The 21,514-nt window shown below is 47.1% G+C and overlaps 5 protein-coding genes across 5 annotated transcripts; 1 reads left to right on the top strand and 4 right to left on the bottom strand.

Moving 5' to 3' along the window:
* Nucleotides 1–1,191: 1,191 nt before the first annotated feature.
* LHYA1_G007575 (uncharacterized protein) lies at nucleotides 1,192–2,362 on the bottom strand (the record flags this gene model as incomplete). Its single annotated transcript, XM_031152504.1, has 2 exons — nucleotides 1,192–2,166; nucleotides 2,225–2,362. 2 exons carry the CDS (start codon nucleotides 2,360–2,362, stop codon nucleotides 1,192–1,194), a joined length of 1,113 nt encoding a protein of 370 aa, XP_031002604.1.
* A 9,034-nt stretch (nucleotides 2,363–11,396) lies between these two features.
* LHYA1_G007574 (uncharacterized protein) lies at nucleotides 11,397–13,229 on the bottom strand (the record flags this gene model as incomplete). Its single annotated transcript, XM_031152503.1, has 4 exons — nucleotides 11,397–11,745; nucleotides 11,792–12,148; nucleotides 12,205–12,969; nucleotides 13,078–13,229. Coding segments are annotated over 4 exons (1,623 nt in total), but the record flags the coding sequence as incomplete, so codon positions are not given.
* Nucleotides 13,230–15,019: 1,790 nt separating this feature from the next.
* LHYA1_G007573 (uncharacterized protein) lies at nucleotides 15,020–16,711 on the bottom strand (the record flags this gene model as incomplete). Its single annotated transcript, XM_031152502.1, has 5 exons — nucleotides 15,020–15,087; nucleotides 15,140–15,459; nucleotides 15,524–15,853; nucleotides 15,915–16,544; nucleotides 16,605–16,711. 5 exons carry the CDS (start codon nucleotides 16,709–16,711, stop codon nucleotides 15,020–15,022), a joined length of 1,455 nt encoding a protein of 484 aa, XP_031002609.1.
* Nucleotides 16,712–17,108: 397 nt separating this feature from the next.
* Nucleotides 17,109–18,058, top strand: PRR1_0 (Pinoresinol reductase; the record flags this gene model as incomplete). Its single annotated transcript, XM_031152501.1, has 2 exons — nucleotides 17,109–17,141; nucleotides 17,192–18,058. The coding sequence occupies 2 exons, from the start codon at nucleotides 17,109–17,111 to the stop codon at nucleotides 18,056–18,058; spliced, it is 900 nt and encodes a 299-aa protein (XP_031002610.1).
* A 308-nt stretch (nucleotides 18,059–18,366) lies between these two features.
* On the bottom strand, nucleotides 18,367–19,320 carry LHYA1_G007571 (uncharacterized protein; the record flags this gene model as incomplete). The annotated part of the gene is made up of 1 exon (XM_031152500.1): nucleotides 18,367–19,320. One exon carries the CDS (start codon nucleotides 19,318–19,320, stop codon nucleotides 18,367–18,369), a length of 954 nt encoding a protein of 317 aa, XP_031002602.1.
* Between the last annotated feature and the right edge of the window lie 2,194 nt (nucleotides 19,321–21,514).

The following is a 21,514-nucleotide window of genomic DNA, read 5'->3' as shown; positions in this document are numbered from 1 at the left end:
TGCAACTAACAATCCATAGTCAAGTACGTTGTGCTTTTCTCGATCCCTGTTGTTTCTCCATTATCTGCATACATGGTATTCAGCTTGTGATCGTAGAGGGACGCTACGCAAGGGATGCGACGTGAAAGATTGGCCACTTTAACAGCAACGAAGATGGTATTTACATAGGTGACTTCGAATTGACCAATAATAGCATTGTAATTTATACCTCCGCAAGAGTCATTAGAAAGTATGGATAAGGCTGCTCAGTATCCACATACTATAGCGTCAAGGCCTCACTAGGTGGCTAAATTCACGCAGCCACATGGGAGTAAACAGAAGGAGAAGTCAAGTCTTTGCCAAGAAACCGCTGATCCTTCCATTCTGGGAGCATGGCACTGCTTACCTAATACTTACATAAATATTAGTCCCTCTCCCTCCTTATATTGCATCTTTACTGCACTCTTTTCAATCTTCTAAACTACACAACTCACATATTATCTATCACCTGACCTAGATATCCCAAGAATCGAGGTTGCCCTCTCCGTTACCATCAATGGCTTCTTAACAAAACATGCTTGATTTTAGGAAAAGAACATTCGCAGCGGATTTGTTTCTCGAATACATCAATGCCTCGAGCACTATTATCAGACGATATATAAGATAAGCATCATGGAAAATACTCGCGACGCAATCATAACATGCTTGAGAAATATCTAGTCGCCGCCAGGAAAGAGTAGTCATACCAGGAGCAGCAATAACGTGATTTGGTCACTCGACACATGTGTTGGAAGCAAAGGCGATATAATCTGTTTCTCGCGCGAACGAAGGATTTGCAGGATTGAGAAAAATGAACGTCCACTTGGCTAAAATGACCAGAAATAGCTGGTCTGGTTCTAAACTCCGTAAAAGAAAACACCCGACAAGCTAGAAGCAATTTTCACTCGCAATCAGATTTCGGGGTACCGTTGTATGAAATGCATTGTATTGTTTAAGACCTTATAATCACATTGTATCAGATCGCCTAGAATCCAGTATTAAACGCCTTGATCCATCCAAGACGATCTTCATCCCACGACAAAAAAAAAGAAGATTCATCATAACTATCCGTTTCCACTTTCATTTTTACAATCTAGTAGCGTGACCAGTCTAGCTTGTTGAGAACGTATAAACGTTCGTAGGAACCGTCACGCACTGTGTCTTGATGAGCACTTACATCAGATCAAGCCCCATAGAATCAAGCTCGCCGTCAGCCACCTTCTTGCTCTTGCTAAAGACAAGGGCGACCTCAAGGACGGCAATAACGACGAACACAGAAGCAATAGCCAACTGCATCAAGAAGACCTTCAAGTATGCCTTCACAAGTCTGACACGGGCAGCCCAGTCAAAGCTCTTCCACGCATCTAGCATACCAATAGCACCGGTTCCGCCTACTATTTCGGGGATGACCTTGCCGTTAAAGCTACGGTCAAAGGGGACGATGGTCTCTTCGGAATCGGCGAGGAGGGATGCTTGGACACGGGTTAACGAAACGTCTGCGGGCACGACCAAGAGGAATCCGAGAACCAGAGCGAGAGCGCCAATACTGACACCCTTGAGAGTGATGATCCACGCTTGGCGGCTGTCGATGTTGGCCATCTGGTCAGGAGTCTGCAACTTGTCTCCAATGCCGCTCATCATTCCAAGGTACACTGGGATGAGAACTGTGACCTGCTCTGCGATGGCGAGAACTGCAGTAGGCGCTGCAACCTTGCTCCATGTCTTGGTGCTCGGGAGACGGCGGAACCACATCTTAGGGCTGGGTTCGGAGATGACAATGTGTGTCCATGCGACCGAGAGCTGAGCGCACAAGACAGCCGCAACAACGGCTCCAGCACTGCGAGGAAGGAAAGGAAGGAAAGAAACGAATTGTGCGACCCATGAGATAGCAATCTGGTTGACGAGGAAGACCGAGAGACCGCGGAAACGAGCACGGAAACCGCCCTTCTGTGATAGGAGTCTGAGGGTGGCCCGGAAGCTGGCGGTGGTGGGTTTGGGCTTGACAGCCTGGGCCTCAGTGTTGGTTTCGGGGTTCTTGTTAAGGGTGTCATCGGTATCGTCGGTCGCGAGGGGCTCGAAGACGATGGACTCGGGGGGAGATTCGATCATGAGGAGGGTTGGGACGACTCGACCAAAGGTATATTCGATCTGTAGATGGTGGTGGTTAGCAGAGCGAATACACACGGACTTTTGCAGGACAACTTACGACGCCCGACACAATCAAGTAGACGACGGCAGTGAAGCTAAAGAGCACGATACCCCAGGTTGGTAATTGGAGCTTCTCGTTGTAAATGGTAGCCTCAGCGCCTCGGCGCATGAGGTTGTGAGCCATGGCAGACGACATGGTGGTAGAAGGGAAGGAACAACAGGAAAGGAGATGATCGTTGAAGAACAGTAACAGTAAGTGATGGATTTGATGATTAAATAGTCGAGATACTTCAAGAATAGAGTAGGTGGTATACGAAGTATATGGAGGAGAAAGAAGAAAGAAGCTGGGATAAAGGCGGGCAGGCAACAGAGGTCGTTAATCAGGCGTTTGAGGCGCAGTTGCGGCGTATGTTAGGTTGGTTGGCTTAAGAATCGCCCCTGGGCCCGCTGTAACACTCCACCAATGCTCCACGCCGTAATAGTACGTACGTACTATATGTCCGGTGCTCCAACATCCATCATCTAACCAGAAATCCAACTCTACCATGTTTTGAAGCCAAAACTGTCATTATCACGATAATTGCGTGCATAATCAAATACCAAGTACGAAGTGTCTAAACAATAACGATATGACTGAGCCTGTGTAGTCATGTGACTTAGCGCTATCTGACTAAGCAAAGAGGCATAACCTCTCCTCTTCGCAGCAGATCCACGATGGTGATCTGCATCACATACAATACCGAATACAACCACAATGCCGTACAAGTGATCACTCCTGTGTTGCCAACACGAAGTATCCAATCGAAATTCTAAGTCCGTGTTGTGGCCCTTTAAAGACAACCAGCTGAACAGTAAAACGATGGCCATTAAAAAAAGGGTTGATCTATTTTCACGTGTCTGCATCTGTCTTACTTGTCCAAGGAGGAACATTGCCCCGCGATGATGCCCCTTTTCACGTCAAACAAAGTCAAGCCGCTACTCGTACAGCCTCTTCAGCTAAAGTCAGACTCATTCGTAAAATGTAGTTTTCGCTATCTAGGGCTGAGAAGTATTCTCGATAATCAAGTACCTCAATGATTGCATAATATCATCCATTTCTCTCCTTCATAATTGCAACTGAGCCGACTGATCCCGCTTTCTACGCGCCTCCCAAGTATGATTACCATAGGCTGGGATGCAAACAGAATGATGAGGATGCCATTCTTTCCCTTTGCCCAGCGGCGTTTCATGCTTGTCTGCACATCCACCAGCTGTCACCTCTTTGCTGGAACAAGCACCATTCCGAACCCCCTTTGCTTTTCCCTTGCCGGTCTTGTCTTCGCACGCTTCTGCGCCCTTTTCTCCTAACCCCACTTGCATCAGCCCTTTGGCGGCAGAGACGAAGCTACCCCGAGTTATCTTCCCCTTCTCTTTGCTGCTTCCAGTCTGAATTTGATCCATTTCTGTCTCGTTAACTTCTTCCGTTTCATCCCGAATGCTAATTTCCTGTTCTCCCTCTTCTGACCCCTCGAACTCTTCATTTTCGCTCTACAAGTCGCGTACGTCAGTCTCGTAGTCCTTGGAACTTGAACCAGCAGCCAATGATGGGTAGCAGTTTTTCTCCACCAAGAAAGGGAAATTTATGTTAACATTCATACCTCTTGCTCGTATTCATACTCGTCCTCGATGCCTTCCTCATCAGAGCCGGATTCCATTCCAGACTCGTGCTCTTCATCCACCATTTCGATCGAGTCCTCAACCTCGTAAGCTTCTTCCTAGAAATGACCAGTGGCTATTAGTACATGCCGTTCAAAATAGAAGTCATATGAGATGGTTGAAATATACCTTCTCCGGGCAATCTTCTTCAGTCTCCACATCCTCTCTGGGAAAATAGCTCTCGACGTCAATCTCTTCTTTGTAACCTGACTCAGCCTCGTTACTCTTCTTGCCAGACTTGCTCTTGCCGTAATACTCATTCGCAGCCCCCTTCTTGTTCTTGTAATCACTCTTGGGTTTATTGCTCTTGATGGATGACTTAGCTTTGACTGTAGTCTCTTCTTCTTCTGAAAAATCTTCCTCGGCCTCTGTTTCGTCTTCTAAGTGATGACTCTCCTCGTCCACCTCTTCTTCTGAATCCTCCTCATCTTCTACTTCAGCCTCCGAAACGTTCTCCGTGTGTATTTCTTCCTCTTCGTCTAGCTCTTCTTCTTCATCTTTGTCTGAATAAGCTTTCACTTCATCGTCGACCTTCGTTTTTTGCTGGTCCTCGCGGAATTTGGTGGACTTTTGGGTTTTCGTGGCTTTAGCAGCTTTGGTGGTCTTGGACAATTTGGACGTTTTAGTGTCGATTTCCTCGGCAGAGTAATCATCCTCTTCATAGTCGACCTCGGATTCTTCATCGGTTTCAATGGTCTTGGTCTCGAATTCCCCATCACTCTCAATTTCGACATCAACCTCCTTCGACCCACAAGTCTTTTCGTTATGCCCACAGTGTTTACATGTAGCCCCTACTCAGGTTAGCAAATTGCGAATTATCCAAGATGGACGACGTTTACCCATAATCGCTGTTGTTTGGTGTTACTAAACTTAGACGGTGTGGATATTTGTGGAAGTCGAAGACAAAGCCTAACAATAATCTTTAAAACACGAAATGCTGATTCTTGTCGCCATGTTCAGTTTCAGGAAAAGGTTCTCTTATCTCAAAACTTTGCAAATCGACGCTACTCAATCACAGCTGAGGCTGAGAACAACAATCAAGCTCGGATTAGAAGCTGACATAAGACCGGGCGGGATGTCGGCCGCTCGACTGACATGTAAGCCAAAAGTTTTACACTTCGTTGGAAATCTTGCATTAGCTTTTACAGCCTAGGAGCTTATCGTTGCTTCCTGGCAGTCCTTTGGTAATCCGTAAGCAATGCCAAGAGCAAGCTCAAGTAAGATCTCTTACACTATGGGTTATTCATTATATAGCCTTTCTGGATCACCTAATCTTTATGGTAAGCCAGTAGAACATATCCATGACATCTGTTAACAACTTCCAGTGGATCTCTAGTCTTGACTCGACCTTGTTGTAGGCTTTCTGCCTTTATGATATATTTCTCACCCGTCTTACTTTCTCAGCCCTCGGACGTCTGTTTAAGCTGGGGTGAAATATATAGGCTAGACACTCCGTATAGTCGAAATAGACCTTTGACAGTTTCGCAGTAACTCGGTGATCTTCTGTCTCTTGTTCATTTTCAAACCAGTGAAGCCCTCTCACTACTTAGTATCGCAGCAAATTTCGTAAGTAGTCAAACCCTTGAAAAGCGCACCCCCCTTCTTTTCGTATAAAACTAACTTAAAAAGCATAATCTAGACATGCCTACACCAGCGGCAAACCCAGCTCCAAAGAAAGCTGCCTCAAAGCTAGGCACAGGAGGAAAACTCCCGACGGGCAATGACCGCACCATCAAGACCGACGCTGCCGTCGCTCTCCTCGCTTTCGAATTCGACACGGTCCCTGGGCCTGCCAACCGCCTCCACGATTACCGCGAAGCAAGCCGTATACTGGACGGCATGTTTGAAAACGTCAAGAAGATGAGCGCCAGCGTCACCTCCGAGACGGACTCTTTCAACGCGTTCAAGTCTATTGTGGACGACTCGAAGATTTTCACCAAGAAGATGGACGCGTTGAAGGCCACTTTGACTGCGGTGCAAGCTGGGAAGTTCTGGGTGAATTCGAATCCGAAAATCAGGGATATCAAGGAGGTGTTGCTGCTGATTGATTCGTTGAGAAGTACTGCGGGTGGACTTATCTCGCTGGCTTCTCTGTGAGATTTGCACAAATACCTTTCTGTACATATTTCATTGTCAATCCAGCCATGTTTCTTCCGCCTCGTTTTGATTTTCTTGTGCAAGGTTATGCGACACTTATAGAGCTATAGAATACCGCTTTCTAAATCCCATCTAACCTCCATTTCTCTTCCCCACAAGTAAATTGGGAACACTACTTTCGACAGCACTTGCTTCTTTTGCTCTCGCTTTCTCTTTCGCATTCTCTTCAATTTATGGCACCGATATTCATTTCAGCACACGCACTCAACACCAGCTTCTCAAATGATCATGGAGTGCTCAAATTGCAACGACCCTGCCACGATGGCATGCAGTCGGTGCAAGCAACCTCCAATTCTCGAAGTAGATGTGCCAGTTATCCATTATTGCAACAGAGATTGCCAAAGAGCTGACTGGTCTCAACACATGACCCTCTGCCGGCCTCCAGGACCACACCACTCTATATCGAGTCGCAACAGTAGCGCAGAAGCTGTTCTACATCTATCGAAAACTGACATGGGCTTAACTTGATATCCAATCCGTCGAAAGAGCCGGGAATGAGATCATCCTTCGTGGACGGGTACGTTTTTATCTTCCAATTTGCCGCGGAGATATGGCTGTCCTGCCCTATGTAAAGTAAGATTTGTATTAAGAACCACGCCCTAGTATTTAATCGAGGATGCAAGATGCCACGGGACTACAAAGTCTTTCCTTCTCACTTCTTTCCAGCAGAAGACGATCGCCAAGCCAGATAAGCTACCTTGAGCCACCACACATGTCGTGATGCTGTGTTGTGGATGGTTGAGTTCGTGGAAGGGATGTTGAAAGGTACCTACGTACGATAGAATTTGCATATAACAGCTTATTAACGGCAGCTAGGAATTGTTGTGCAAGTATCACAGGTAGTAGTTCGCATCAAGAACGACAAGCTATTGTCAAGGATGACTTTGCCTGGAGTCTGGTACATGCATATGGGAAGTGACGTTGCTCACGTTCGTCACCATGTCTTGAAGCTCCAGGTACGGTCCGGGGCGCTTTTCACCGTGGATCTCTCGGGTGCACAATTTGGATATCATGACCCAGTCACCTCATGGAGCGCGTACAAGAAAACCCGAGACTGCGAGGTACTGAGTGTGGATCCGGCCCCCAGCCCAGAGAAAACACTAGAAGTCGACGATTATAGTATCCAGAAGATGTGTTTCTTCGCCCAAAAGGCCACCCGAACACTGGAGCCGTACCCTAATGGTCGTCTGGTCACTCTTGAAATAACGAATAGTCACTTTCTGGTGTTGCAATCAGATGGACACCTTAGCCTTAAATCCTTGTGGACTTTAGGGGAGAAGGACTTCCAAATGAAACATCTTGATTTCGTTGACTATATCGAGTGGAAGCTCCATAACGTGGGAACGTACCCCTGGTACACAGAGCATGGCAGACAGCTGGAACAGGAGATCAAGGGCGACTGGGTGTTTGGAAAATAGAAGGCAGACTTCAGACTGTCTAGAACCAATGCTAGAAACTATTTTTCGCTGCGTATTCATTTGGTTTTCGCTCAAGCTTGGCGAATTTCAATCCACTTGAGAGTCTCTCAAATTAAAGACCTCTTCTTGTGGTGTATTGGCATTTGAGGTCTGGACTCGAGAGCTGTAGAATTCAGTGTGAATGGGAGGAGACTTCAAACGTTTGAGTACGGCCGAGATAAGCTCTGGTGTTCTCCACTCACTCACACACTTTTAACCTTTTGAGGCTCATGCGGTAGGGTGATCATCCATGCACCGTCAACCCCGCCATACAGTACACTACTCCGCAAAGTCCCACCTTTCTCCGCACGGGCCCCCTTAGCCTCACGTTGGATGTTGGGTTGGCTTCGAATCAAGTCCTCCTCTACAACTTGTCCAGACAAGCTTCAACTTAGCAGAAGTTGCTCAAGTCCAGAGCTATGGTGGGAACCATCATACTCACCGGAGCAAACAGCTCCCTCGGCATCCCAGCGGCGGAGCATCTTCTCTCATCCTACCCCGACTATACCGCCATTTTCACCGTGAGGAATGCTTCCGAGTCCGACACAAACACAACCCAGTTGCGCAGCACTATTGCTCGTTTCCCCAACGCAAAGGCTACGGTGCATGCCCTCCATCTCTCCAGTCAGCCTACACATGATGCAACGATTCCTCCTCAAGCCTCTCCTACCCCTCCTCAAGATTCCCATGGGGCCGACTTTGCGTACTGCTCGCGCCGCTGGTATCGATGTCATCGAGCTTTCCGTCAACCCCAAGTATGCAGGCAAGAGAGGCTTCTACACACTGTTGAAAGAGGACCAGAGCTCCCCAGACAGTCAAGTTGAGAGCAATCAGGAGAGTCTCTGGAAGAAAACTTTGGAATGGGCCAGGATCACACCAGAGAACACTGCTCTGAAAGCTGGATTATGAGTCGTAGGTCACGGGTGCCTTTTTTAATTTGCTGGGTAGGCCTTTGAAGAAGTCAATTGCAACTATCACCATGCCGCTAAGTATCTGTGTCCTATCTTACCCTCGTCTTCTTTCTACCCTTTCTATTTGCAAATCTATAGATGCAGGAAAGCAAGGGCCACCCGCGTAGTAGTGGGCCTTGACAGTACGGACGGATGGGTACGATCAACGGGAGACTGTGGCGTTAACTCTTCCATCGCCCCAATTAGCCGAAGAGACTGCTCTAAGGAAATAGTCTCTACGCGTTGGAATTTTTAAGTGTAGCTTAATGCCTTTTTAAAGAGAAACATATTTTCGACTTATTAATCTACTGGACAATCCTATTTATTCAACCATCCCCTTCACAATTTCAAAGACGAAACTTCAGTATCCCCATAGACCAGCAGCGTAAGGCAAAAAGTACAAAACCCACCCAATCCTTATTATAAGAATAACCACCAATCAAAAGATGTCGTCTCAGCAAATTCAACGCAGAGCTCAGGGAAAGCTTGCCCAGGTAAGGACCGGCATGCATAGCTCTCAAAAAGCGCTCTTACTAACACTCCTAGGCCAATCGCCCCGAATCAATTGATACCAGCGGTCAAATGCTACCTCTAGATTCTCGAGAGGGTGTTAGGGCCCAATCTCAGCTGCTTTCTAACCTTGAGTTTAAGGCTATAAATAACCAACTCCTGACAGCAGGCGAGGCCATCGAGGTGTCTCGTTATAAATTGTTTGAGACACGGTTTGTTGCCTCTTCTGCTATGCAAGAGCTTGAACAGGAACGGCAAGTTTGATAGAGGTGCTTTGACGCTTATAAAGAGCTACACGTCTAGTATAAAAGGAAAGTTGCAGGGGTGCACGATATGACGAATGAATGCCTCTCGCTACATCAGAGCTTGGAGAATCTTAGAAAGCAATTTCCGATTACGATTCGACCTTTAAAGAATCCTAGCGCCGCGTCGCCGCCGAGAAGTCCCCGCTTGAAGATAGGATCAGAGACCTTGAGAAGAGAAGAGCGGAGACGGCACAACAGATACAGTTTGTGCTCGAGGATGAGAAGTTCGCTATGCACAGAATGGATGAGCTGGAACAGGAAAGAGAGGATATGATACGGGAACATAAGAAAGCAATCAGCATGATCGTGGCTCGTGAGAGTCTTGCTGTGCAAAGGATCGCCGAGCTCCAGAAGGGGGTGGAAGAATTGAAACAGGAACATCAGGCAGCAATGAAAATTACGGTCGATCGTATGAATTCTGCCGAAGAGATGGCCGACGAATTTCGGAAGAAATATGATGCATCTGAGAGTCGGGAGGTGGCTCCAACCTGGCCTCCTCCTTCTCCCGAACAATCTCCAGGAGCGAAACGACAGAAGTTGGAGCCCAAACAGCAGCGTGGACGCCCTCCCAAGTATAGAAAGTGCAAGGCCGCAACAAAGGCGGAGGAGGAAGACACGATAGTAGTACGAAATTGAATGCGCGGACTGATATTTTATGATAGCGATAGGGTTAATGCATTTGGTTTGGTTATTATGTTCTAGCTAGTTGGAAATTCATTCGCATTTTGCACTACAACTATTCTACATATGCAATGTCAACCACTTAAGTGATGGAATATTTCGGAACAGTAGACTGGCTATCGAAGTCTCTAAAGCGAACTCCCTATAATTAGACAATGTCGCCTCTGCGCTCCCTGTTATAGTAAGCCTTTCACTTCTACTACATAAGTATATCCCGGAGATGGAAGGTACAGGAATCACAACTGACAAATACGCATACAGTTCCATCTTATTCGCAAATGTCCTATTGCCGGAAATAGAAATTTTCGATCCATAGCATATTAAACCCGGACGTATGCCGGGTCTTCGCTCTCTTTCAATTCGACTTTCTTTTCCCACAGAGTCATGTTTACCAAACCCCGGTCGTTACATGATTACATATGATGCGACCACAGAAGCTAGACCCAACTAGAAGATGACTATTCCAGCCCGTGTACAGTAAGCCGTACGGAGGTATGTACTAAAAGAACATCAGTCAGATCAGGATAGGGCACGATAGGGTACCACCCTGCCAAGCCAGCCCGGCCCAGCCAGCCAGCGGCAAAACTGAGTAAGCTTATACCCAGGTATTTAAGGTAATTCACGATAGCCCTATAGCCCAGTGAAGTGATTCATGCAGTCAGAAATGGCCAGAAATACCTACAGGCAGCATGTTAACCGCTTTCGGTCGTTGGGCCGCTGTGGATGGTAATCTTAACTTTGTGGTGGGAGGAAAGGGATCTACTACTTATGCATGGATGTGGCTTGGTTGGTGCGCTTCGGATGTTGGGGCTATCGAGCTATTTGGGCATTAACTCGAATGGTTAATGGCGGACAGTGGACGATGAGATATCTTTATGCCTTTGGTTTCAAGGCATGAATAAAGGTGGCCGTGTTTAGCAACTGCTCTGAAACCGTTGAAGATAGACGTTAATGTTATTCTCTCGTCGACTAAGCACGAGGAATTGATGAAATGTTAGCCTACTGGGTTTTATTATCTCATTGCAACGATCGGTACTTTGCGGTGTATAATAAATGGATTCTCTTCAATATAGACTGTAGATGTTATTTGTGATTCATATTAATTTTCAAAGCTGCAACCTTTCAACGCCTAGATTCCCCATCCCACTCCGTCTGTTTTCGAAGCCTGTAGTGAACCTCTGTCCCATTTCTTGTCCAAGTCAGGGATTTATCAACTTTTCGGATAGCCTTGAAGGACTTTATCTCAAGAGTCGGCTTGCGCCAGATGACGGTAAATATGGTATTATTACAGAATCCGCTCTCCGGGAGGACTTCTTTGCTCCACAAAGCTTTGGGCCTGAACGCTAGGTCAAGAACACATGTATCCATCGACATGTACTGTCATACGGAGTGCCTATTTATAGTAATGCAGCTCAGTATTCCATCGCCATCTGCACTGTTTTGTCCAAGACGTGAAGCTCGTGCCCTATTACTTGTTAGTTGCCAAGATCCGAAGAAATTATCGGATAAACATTACCTGCAAGGGTCCACCGCGTATTGAAAGATTTAAGAATTTGTCTAAGCTCCTCTAGGTCCTGCTGCCATTGTGTGTCTTGGAAGTTATCGCAGGCCAGAATATGCTCCTGTGCACATCGTGCAATGTGTTGAACTGCTGGTGCTAAAGCCTCGACGGGGTATGTATGAGTGGCTTTGTTGAAACTATACACTATATCGATTGTCATTCTGGTAATAGTGTTCAGGGTAACCCTCATTGTCTCTGTCCATTCTGGTTGATTTTCAATACCCAGAGCCTCAACAGCGTAACGATGGAGAATGTATAATCCACTAATAAAATTCAGTGATGACCTGGTAAGGAATAAGTATATCCTACACAAGTAAAGTTTGTGTTGCACCGCAGTAGCTAGTCCGTTGCTCCGCTACCTGCCTTGTGATTTTCCCCAACAGTGTTTGAAGTTCATAGCCAAGAGTAACGAATGTCTGCCCATTTGTTTCCATGAAGTCCACGGCTCTCTTAACTTTATCTACTAGGTGCGTAGCCTGGGCTTCACGGCCAAACATGCCTAAAGTCGGTAGAGAAACAGCAGAGACGAAATAGCGAAATTCTGGGCTCATCGAATAGTCAATATCACCTGCTAGGTCCGCAGGTTCTAGTGGCAGATAGTCTTCACTGCGAATAGGCCGTACAGCCATGGGCCGGCCGCTCATTCGATTGTCGCATGCAATGTTCCTGCAAGGTTTTAGTAAGGTACGATCTACACGCATTGAAGTTTTAGAGTAGCATACCTATCACAGATCGTAAGTCCCCACCAAGTAGCCAGCGCCTCTTCTTCATCAAACCATCTATCGCTTCCCTGGAGCTCCTGAGAACACTGTGCAGTGTCAATTCCAATTGCGCAAGCGAGTCTTGCAGTTGTACCGATTGAGATGTATGCAGCTTCAATTCTTTCATGTCCGCGTTCGTAGCTGGCCAGGATGACTCCGGCCTGAACTAAGCCTATTGATGGTGGAATGAATGTTTGGACTTGTGTAAACAGTGTTTTTGTTGCAAGGTAGAGTATTTCGCGATCTTGATCTACATCAAAATCTGAGGAAGGTTGTTGTGCCATTAGATGCATGGTTAGAAGCAGCATCGAGAAGTCTGCAGTGGGGTATGATTGGAAGTATTGCAGGCGGTCGTAAAAACGCTTCTTCGAGATGATTGGAAGCCACTTGTGCACGCCTTGGAAGTGCTTAGAAGCCACGCTCTCAATGTAGTTTCCATCTGTTTTGATCAAATGGCAAACCTGCGAATGAATAACGTTATCTATGGAGGTAGCCGACTGTGTAACATTTGGGCCGAGGGTGTCAGAATTTAGGACGTCGGACATCGAATTCATCAGCAAAATTGACAGCCTGATACCAGGATGTAATTTCCCTAGTATCGACCGAGGGATCGATGTCCAGGTAGAAGTTGTACCATTGACACCAATGTTTTGGCAAGCATTAATAATGTCGTTCCCATAGCGTTGTGGCTCTAAATGTTCTCCATATCGGCATACTGCGCGTCGTCTACAGTTGGTTAGAGTATGCCTTGAAACTAAAACTAGAGAGAAACACGTTGAATCTGCGCACTTGCGGATGAATAGAATCTTGGCGCAATCGTATTGTAAAACTTACTTGATACATTGACTGCAGCTTGGCAGTTTCTTGTCACAACCTTTCTTGATACTCTTACAGTGGGAGCATACTTGCGGCGCTCGCGAGGGTGAGTCCTGGCTTTGGACAGGCGCCATAGTTCGTGTTTGGAATAAGGTTGTCTGAAATGGAGCCTTTTGTGGAACGTGGAGTGCGGAGCTTGAGTTGCATTGGTGTTCTTGGATGTCGGCCGCGGTATCGATGATGAGAAATCGAAGCGATGCGCGGAGGAGGTATATATTTCAAAGGCCTACTAGCCATTGGCAGAAGGCGATAGTTTAAATCAGTCATCTTCGAGTTCAAGCAAGCAATTTTGTCAGCGAGATGGCCCATGCTGATTCCCCGTGTTCTCGCCCGGGATTGGTCGAGAAGAGAAGCTTATCATTCCCAGGGCTGAAAGCTGCTACTCCGTACCGTGCGGCGTGCATACGGTGGAGATTTGTGAATCCACAGGGACCCGAGCCACAGCGACGGACCACATGCGGCAATGACCTTTGGAGACTAGGGCTTAGCAATATTGAGGGCTATTGGGGCTATTGATCATGAGACCTTCAGGTAAAGCAGCTGGCTGAGGTACGGAGTAAAGCAACCAGGAAGAAAAGAAGGTTACGTGAAATTACAGAGCGCATCAAGGAGGGGAGGAGAAGGAGGGGAAGAAGAGGAGAGGCGAGGGGAGGATACAGCATGAATGATTATATAGAGATGGAACAGCTGAAGCTGCTTGCTATTAGATGAGGGCCATAACAAGAGAGCTACTGTACTTTACAGTACAGACGGTACCCATACTATACTTGTCATGCTCATCCGGACCGGACCAAGGACCAGTGAGAAGCTCAGCCCCCCCCCCCCCCCCCCCTAGGGCTATAGGATAGGATAATGGGGAAGGTACCACCCTACCTTACCTCTTAATATCCCTGTAGGCAAAGTACCTAGGTAGGTAACGGCCACTAGTAATGCCTCGTTCGTTCGGTCGGTGCGATGGACGATGGGGACGATAGCATCGCACCGCATCTGGGGCTGACATGGTGGGACGATGGGATGGGATGGGGGGTCGGCAGGACAAGGGGAGCGCGGCAGTTTAAGGTTCCGAGAGGCTATTGGGGTATCAGCCCCAGCGTCAACTCAGCCCCTCACAGGCACTATTATCGAAATCTTACGACCTTCAAGCGCAACAAGCGCTGATTTTGACGCCTCCTCGAGCAAGATCACTAAGTCAAGGCTTATGCAAAACAGCTGACTCCATCTCGCCCGCCGAATCGGGTTCTGATTTCCGCCCGAGTTTGGAACGATCTGTTCTGAATAGTGGCAATAATCGTACTTAGATTTAGCAGATTACTATTTATTACTGCAAACCCTTAAATAGTGGTACAGCAAACTCGCATGCTGCACTTCCTAAGCGAGGCCCTGTAAAAGAATTCCCCTGTGGTGAAATACATATGGTATGTATGACGTTTTTGAAGTTGGAAAGCATCAGAGTAAGAATTCAGAGCGAGATATAGCCGCTGGCTGAGCAACTTGCAGCTATGCTTAGTCTCTGCATCGAATCTAGAGCAGAGATGTACCTACGGTAGATACTGATGTTGGTAACTGCCAAGCGTTTGATGCTAAAGTCTCCAGCATCCAGTCTTTACCACCCCTTCATGTATATACCAAGGAAATGAATACTTTCCCAGTGCAACCAGTCACCAAAAATTCCATACTTTATCAGCGGCTGTCGCAGCATGATAGTATGAGTATTATTTGATCAATATCTTATAGCCGAGATTACGCCGCTGACTTTGGTCTTGTTTCATTAGGGTATGCTGAAATTGCCGAGACGGGTTGGTCTAGCACACTGTGGCGAAGAAGAAGATACCACCAGGTATATGATGAGCCGTGAGCTGAAGGCTTCCACCAATGCTTGACAATCGATCAGTACTGAGATTTATCTTTGCTCTAAGACCTTCAGTAGCCGTGGTGTCGTATCGTCGTTAAGAAGTTTCAGGTAACGGTCTATACAAATTTGTTCAGCCAACGGGCTTCTGGACTGTTTGGCTCCACTCACCACAGCTCAACCACCGCTTCCCCACAGCTCCCAAGAATTTCCTCAAAATTCTCAGAATTTTCAAATCTTCGCTGGAATCATTATCCAGCAACAGCTTCTGCGTTACTATAGCTGCAGCTTTGAACACTAAAAATGTGACAAATGGTGGGATCAGGTTGAAGTCAATAGGCCGCGTATCCATCATGAAGAGCTCAACTACGCTGGTTACAGTGCTGAGGATGGAGTTAAGGGATGTATCCGCGATAGAAGTGCAATTTGCAGTCGGGCCAGAAGTAAGAGGAGGGACTTTGCTCCCATGCTCAAATGCAAGAAGCAAGGCGCTATTTCACGTCAACGTTAATATTCACACCCACAAACCCAAAATTGAAAACGCTGATAGCTCACATGTTACATAGGTTCAAGCCTCCGGCATAGAGGTAGATTCCCTCTCCGACTTCCAGGTTTAGAATCCCCTGGAGAATGACTAGCGTCTGGACAGTCAAGATCAGCTCTTCGACGTTCAATTCGTGCTCTAGGGGGGAGCTGTTGAGGGTGGCGTGGATCTTTTCAAGAAGGGATGAGGCTTCGACGAGGCGTGAAAGGCGGCAAATAGAGCTTGTGCGGTTTTGGTTTGGGTCATGAGTCGGACAGAGGGCGGGCTTGAGGAACTCCTGAATGGAAAGGGATCGTGAACTAGTGATAGGAGGTTGCGGCCCGGATTCGATGGCGATGTATCTAGAAGCAATAAGTAGATGACACAAAACTAACTCTTGGAGCTTTGTCAAAAGGGATTCACCGGTCCAGGATTAGAATCCCACACCAAATCAACGTTGTCTCCTCTCGCTGTTCTTCCTCGTTTTGAGAGGCAGATGGTGATGCATCTACCCATGGGCGAATCTCGAGTGCATCTGCGGCTCTGATGATGGCTCCAATTGAGATGTAGGCTGCTGGGTAGAAGCCGTGCCCAACCTCGAAGAGAGTTACCAAAATCCTTGACTGGACGGTCAGAAACGAATTGACACCGAGTCCTTCGATTGAGGCCAAATTACTCTTAATATAGAGATACATGGACTTGAACTCGGAATTGTTATTGCTATCTTCTGGAGACGAAGGTGGGGTAGCTGTGATAAGAAGAATGCACAAGCAGAGTAATGCAAAGTCCAGAGGAGCCTCGTCCCACGTTGGCGGGAGTCGGCTCCGTAACCTAGAGACCGAAACAACGGGAAACCACGGCTCGATGGCCTGGCAGTAAGACAGAAATACATCCTCAGGGGTGATGGTAGCAAGCTCCTGGATAATAGCCTCCTTGAGGTGGTCAAGCGCGAATAGGCCCGAGCGAAAAGATACTGTAGGCTTGGGGGACGGCGAGGGAGTTAGACCCGGAGATCCTACCTGGGATATTTCGTACTTGCATTGACGACGGAGCCTGTCAAAGTCCGTTTTAGCAATGTCACACTATACGAGTCCACGAGATTCGCTCTTGTACCGTTTGCAGAGTCCACAGTCTGGAAGCGCCCTGTCGCATCGCCTTTTCTGGGTGCTGCATCGTGTGCACGCTTTCTTGGCAATCAATGAATAGCGATCGGAAGGCATCCTGGCGAGTAATTGGAGGCAAACCTCTGTAGAGATGTGTTATGAGCTGGTCGTTGTGGAAGGAGGTGCGGGGACCAGCGGGGTTGAGTGATATAAAAGCGGGTAGCTGCGGGGTGGGATGCGGGATGTGCGGGAAAATGAGCGGGAAAGTGTGTTAAAGTATTGCTTGCTTAGTAGGACATGCTTAAAAATCCATATTATATGCTTGCAATATCGGTCGGCATTGAACCTGTAAATATTTGCTTGGAGTCTAATCTAATAGCAAAAGTATAAAGTTAATGCGCCTTCCTGCCAACAGATGCCCCCAAAGCTCTATCAGCGCTCATATGTTCCCGCAAAACGACGAATCAATATCAATCAGCCATAACACTAAACAACTCATCTTACTTGCTTCACCATGTCAGAAATTAAATCAGTTGCACTCGCTGGCGTAAGAATATCCAAAGAGACATAAAAAGACATAACTCACATCTTCATCAGGCTTCCGGCAATGTTGGACCCCATGTCCTTAAAGCGCTTGCTGAGGCAAAATTCCAAGTCACTGTTCTCACCCGATCCAAGAAGCCAGGAGCATATGACTCCAGCGTCAGAGTCATCGAAGTTGACTACACGTCTCTGGAGTCTTTGACTGCCGCACTCCAGGGCATCGATGCACTCGTATCCACTGTTAGCGGTACAGCCATCGAAAACCAAACCACCCTCATCGACGCTGCGGTTGCTGCCGGCGTGAAGCGTTTTATTCCCTCCGAATATGGAAACTGCACCACGAATCCCAAACTCGAAAGCTTCCCCGTCTACTCCTCCATGACCAAGATCAGACAGTATGTGCAAGAGAAGGCAAAGGCTGGAAAGATAACCTGGACTGTTCTTGCGTGTGGTGGCTTCTTGGATTTTCTATTTGCTAGACCCATACTATTCGATTTTGCAAATCACAAAGTAACCCTATATGACGAGGGTGACAATCGGATGAGTTCGACTTCTCTTCCAAATATTGGGAAGGCTATTGCTGGGATACTAAAGAACTCTGCGGCTACCAAGAACAGGATTGTGCGAACTTCCGAGATAATCTTGACGCAGAACAAGATATTGAAAATTGCACAAGCCCTGAGACCGGATATAGAGTGGGAAATCAGTACGGCCCAGACAAGTTCGATTCTGAAAGAAGGTCTGGATGGAATCAACACTGGCGATTTCAGCACGCCGACAATTATGAAGATCATTGTTTCTACAGCGCTTGCTGGTGATGTGTATGGATGTGCTTATGATGAGACGGACAATGAAATTCTTGGTATTAAGGAGTTGACGGACGAAGACTTTAAGAGGCTTGTTGCTGAGAGACTTGGTTAAAGGGGACATGGATGAAATGTAGAACTGCTACGATGAGAGATGTTCCAAGATTTGAAGGAAAAATGATAATAAATCGTTCCTATTCAAAAGCTGTGGGCTAATTTTCTCGTGCAATGTCCGTTCGCTCTTTTCCCAAGGGCCTATTGCTAGTAGAAGGGTAGAAATCTCACTCGTTTGTTAAAAGTGAACGATTCTTACAAGATAGGGCATTAGTACGGAGTAGCCAAACCCTGTCTAGGCTATTGTTATGGTTATAGCCATCTAACATTCGCAAAAGAAAACCCCCGTTGCCTTATTGATCTTGCCTCCTAAAAATCGATCAAAAATGCGAGAGCAACCACAAATATACTGCTGATACTCAAGCTTTCAATCGACAGCCGGATTGCTGTACTCTTCTTACTCGAAGCGGAAGCAGTCGTGCCCACATCCGAACTTGACGTTGCAACCTTCGTCGTAGTTGTGACCGTTGTAACTGCTCCCGGTAACGTTGTACCTTTGATCGTTGTCCCCTCAATGGTCGTCGCAGAACTTGTAGACAGTTCAAAGGATGTCTTAGCTACTTTACTCTGCGTTGCTGTACCGGAAATTGTAGTGGTAACTGTCTCGGGAAATAGAATTGTTTGCGTCGCAACACTCTCGGAATGCGTAGAGGGTGGTATGGTGGTTGCAGGCACTGTGCTCCCAGGCAACGTCGTCACATAGGTGATGGTCACCTCTCCTCCCAAAGCACTGGCGGGTATCACAGGTCCAACACCTGATGCCGTGAACTGTGTTGGAATGGCAAGCGTCGAGGTATTCGGCTTCGCAGAGGGGTTGTCGCTATATATATTCCCCTTGGTCCCATTCGTCAGAGTATAATCCCCGGTCTTAAAGTTTGCAAAGTCTCCCAAGCGAGAGGTATACGTTCCCAAACTCAGGGTCCCAAAACTTGTGTCCTGGAGGAAGAAATTGGTGGTGAATTTGTCGTAGCAAAAAGGTAGTGCGAGGGTCGGCATCGCGAGGCAGGAGAGAGAGGTGATGCAGCATAGTGAGGCAGTGCCATCTTCTGCCCCAGAGCGCGTTGACAAGGGAAGAGGGGAATGGAGGAGGTCGGTGTAGAGGTTTTCGAAGTCGGGGCTACCGATTTGCGGGGTGTGAGAGTTCGTTGCGCCTGGAGGTGAGCAGAGCGACAGACCCGTGGGGCAGCCGGTGGCTCCGAGTGACGGTAAAGCAAAAGAACATACCGCAAGCGCAGAAAGGAGAGGATAATAGAACATATTCATCGTGGTAATCCGGCGTTTCCTTATTGAAGAAGTGGTTGAAGGAGACATGAGTTTTGGCATGTGTCGACACTGCAAAGTCAGTGCCCAATTCACTGCCGGCCAGTGTATAGGTACCCGGGTATACATCGAGACACGAAAAAAAAAAAAACAGAAGGTTTGAGGATATAAGAGAAGTTGCAAAGCAGATTAGGAAAACCAGAAATATAGCCAAACAGACATTTGCGATTTCGTGCAACTTTGTGACGGAAACCTGCAGCACTACGAAAACTAGCTTAAACGAGGCACTTGTGTTCCACTTGTGAGCGATTTCAAGTGCTTAGAGATGATACATTGATATAGTAGAACTGGTATGCATACCAGCTGCAACTTAAGATTATAAGTATTCTGCTTGGCGTGTGAGCGAGTGTAGTATGCATATTTTACGAATCCTTCATCACTAGCCTTTGGCTTAAGGCCCCCGAAGAGACTTCCATTCTTGTACTTCACCATACCAAAGAGTGAGGGTAGACAATAATGACTTGGAGCAATTCAAGTCAAGTACGTGCAGTGAGGGTCAGACGACCCCTAAAATCCTCCACGCTAGTCCCTCGCTTAATCCAGGGGCAAGGTTATATAGAGACCGCACAACAGACCCCAGTTCATAGCCTCTGGGTTAAATACTTGAACATTACAGCTACAGATATGCGATAATTTGTTTTGTAGATCATGCTCTCCGTGTCTCAAAAGCTTTGAATTACATAGCTCTGGTCGTTCTTCGCGTCCTTGTCAAGGGAGTTCAACCATCCTCAAATATCAATTATTGAACGCGCGGGATAATGGCTTACTAGGCAAAATTCGGTGTACTATGATTGAAGATCAGAATCAAATTAACCAGATCCGAATGAATAGATGTAGGGATACATACGGACTATTCAGTCAGTCGTCCGGAGAACACCAAAGAGTACTTCTCGACTGGGATTCATGCAACTGAGGCTAGGACGGTCTCAGTCCATCAAGACATATAGCTATAAGAATGCGTGGAACCAATTCACTTTCCTTTGGTAGATGTTAGGTGATCGCCAGGTTGGGGATTATAACGTTGAACTCCTACCTAGCAATGCATAGCCTCTATGGGATCCCAAGAAGAAGTGAATGAATATGAACAACCGTGAACCATATCACAAGATTCAATCTGCACCAAGAAACACCCCCCCAATCATTAGCAAGCTGAACGTGGTCATGTCTAAAACCTTCATTGTATCTTCAACCATAGATCGGCATTCGGCTCCACTGCCTGCGCACACCCTCATCAAGACAACACATGAGCCGCAATTGAGGTAAGGAGGACTTTGAGTATTTCCTATGAGCTCAACGCTAGTCCAGCTGCGATCAACAGATGCGAAAGCCAGGAAGACTCCGCTTCAAGGAGCATAGCATGAAGGGAGATATGGCCGTCTTGCGACAATACCTGGAAAGCTGCTCTACAACATACCGCCACGTCCCCTTGACACAGCAACACTTCATCCAACGCCAAATCCGAGAACTCCTTGAGAAGAACTTGGGCCAAGATGTTCTGGAGACCGAGGAGCGGTGGTCAAACTTCTTCCAAATTCTGCAGAGACGGCCCCTCGGGGAGACAATCCGCATCAAACGCTTTATTGTCGAGATGTTCCGCAAGGAATATCACATCAGATGGGAAGTTTGTTTCGGCAGACTTGTACACAGTTATGCTATGGCGATGGGTCCCTTAACGGATACCTGCAAAATTGAGATCCAGCGTCTGGCCGCGCAAACGCTAGTTGAAGAGACCAAGACCAAGAGCGGCTTTGCACCAGCGGCGGAGAAGAAGTACGACGCACTGCTAGTTCCGATGCTTCGTCGCGTCGAGGAGTTCAAGAAGGCGAATGTAAGTTATGTGAATTGCCCCACACCCACTATCACAAGGCTGAGATGATATAATTTACTGATGGAATGTCAATGTAAAGGGGTCGTGGAACAAATGGAAGTACAAGTTCCATGACGTGCGTGGGGAAGTTCTTGAGGAATCGCCTTTCTCTGATGAGCCATTCGAAGGCCTGTTTTCTTGCGTCAACTATAACGGGGATGAAGAAAGACGCGCGACACTTACAAAGATCAAGACAACAACTCCGATACGTCCAAAGGTCAAGACAAAAACTACGCAGCTTCGAAGAATAGAGACAAAGAACACCGAGGC

The sequence above is a fragment of the Lachnellula hyalina genome (assembly GCF_007821495.1).
Source record: "Lachnellula hyalina strain CBS 185.66 chromosome Unknown contig00160, whole genome shotgun sequence".
In the NCBI taxonomy this organism is placed as follows: Eukaryota; Fungi; Ascomycota; class Leotiomycetes; order Helotiales; family Lachnaceae; genus Lachnellula; species Lachnellula hyalina.
The sequence above is the reverse complement of the archived record's forward strand: the minus strand, read 5'-3'. Positions and strand labels throughout refer to the sequence as shown.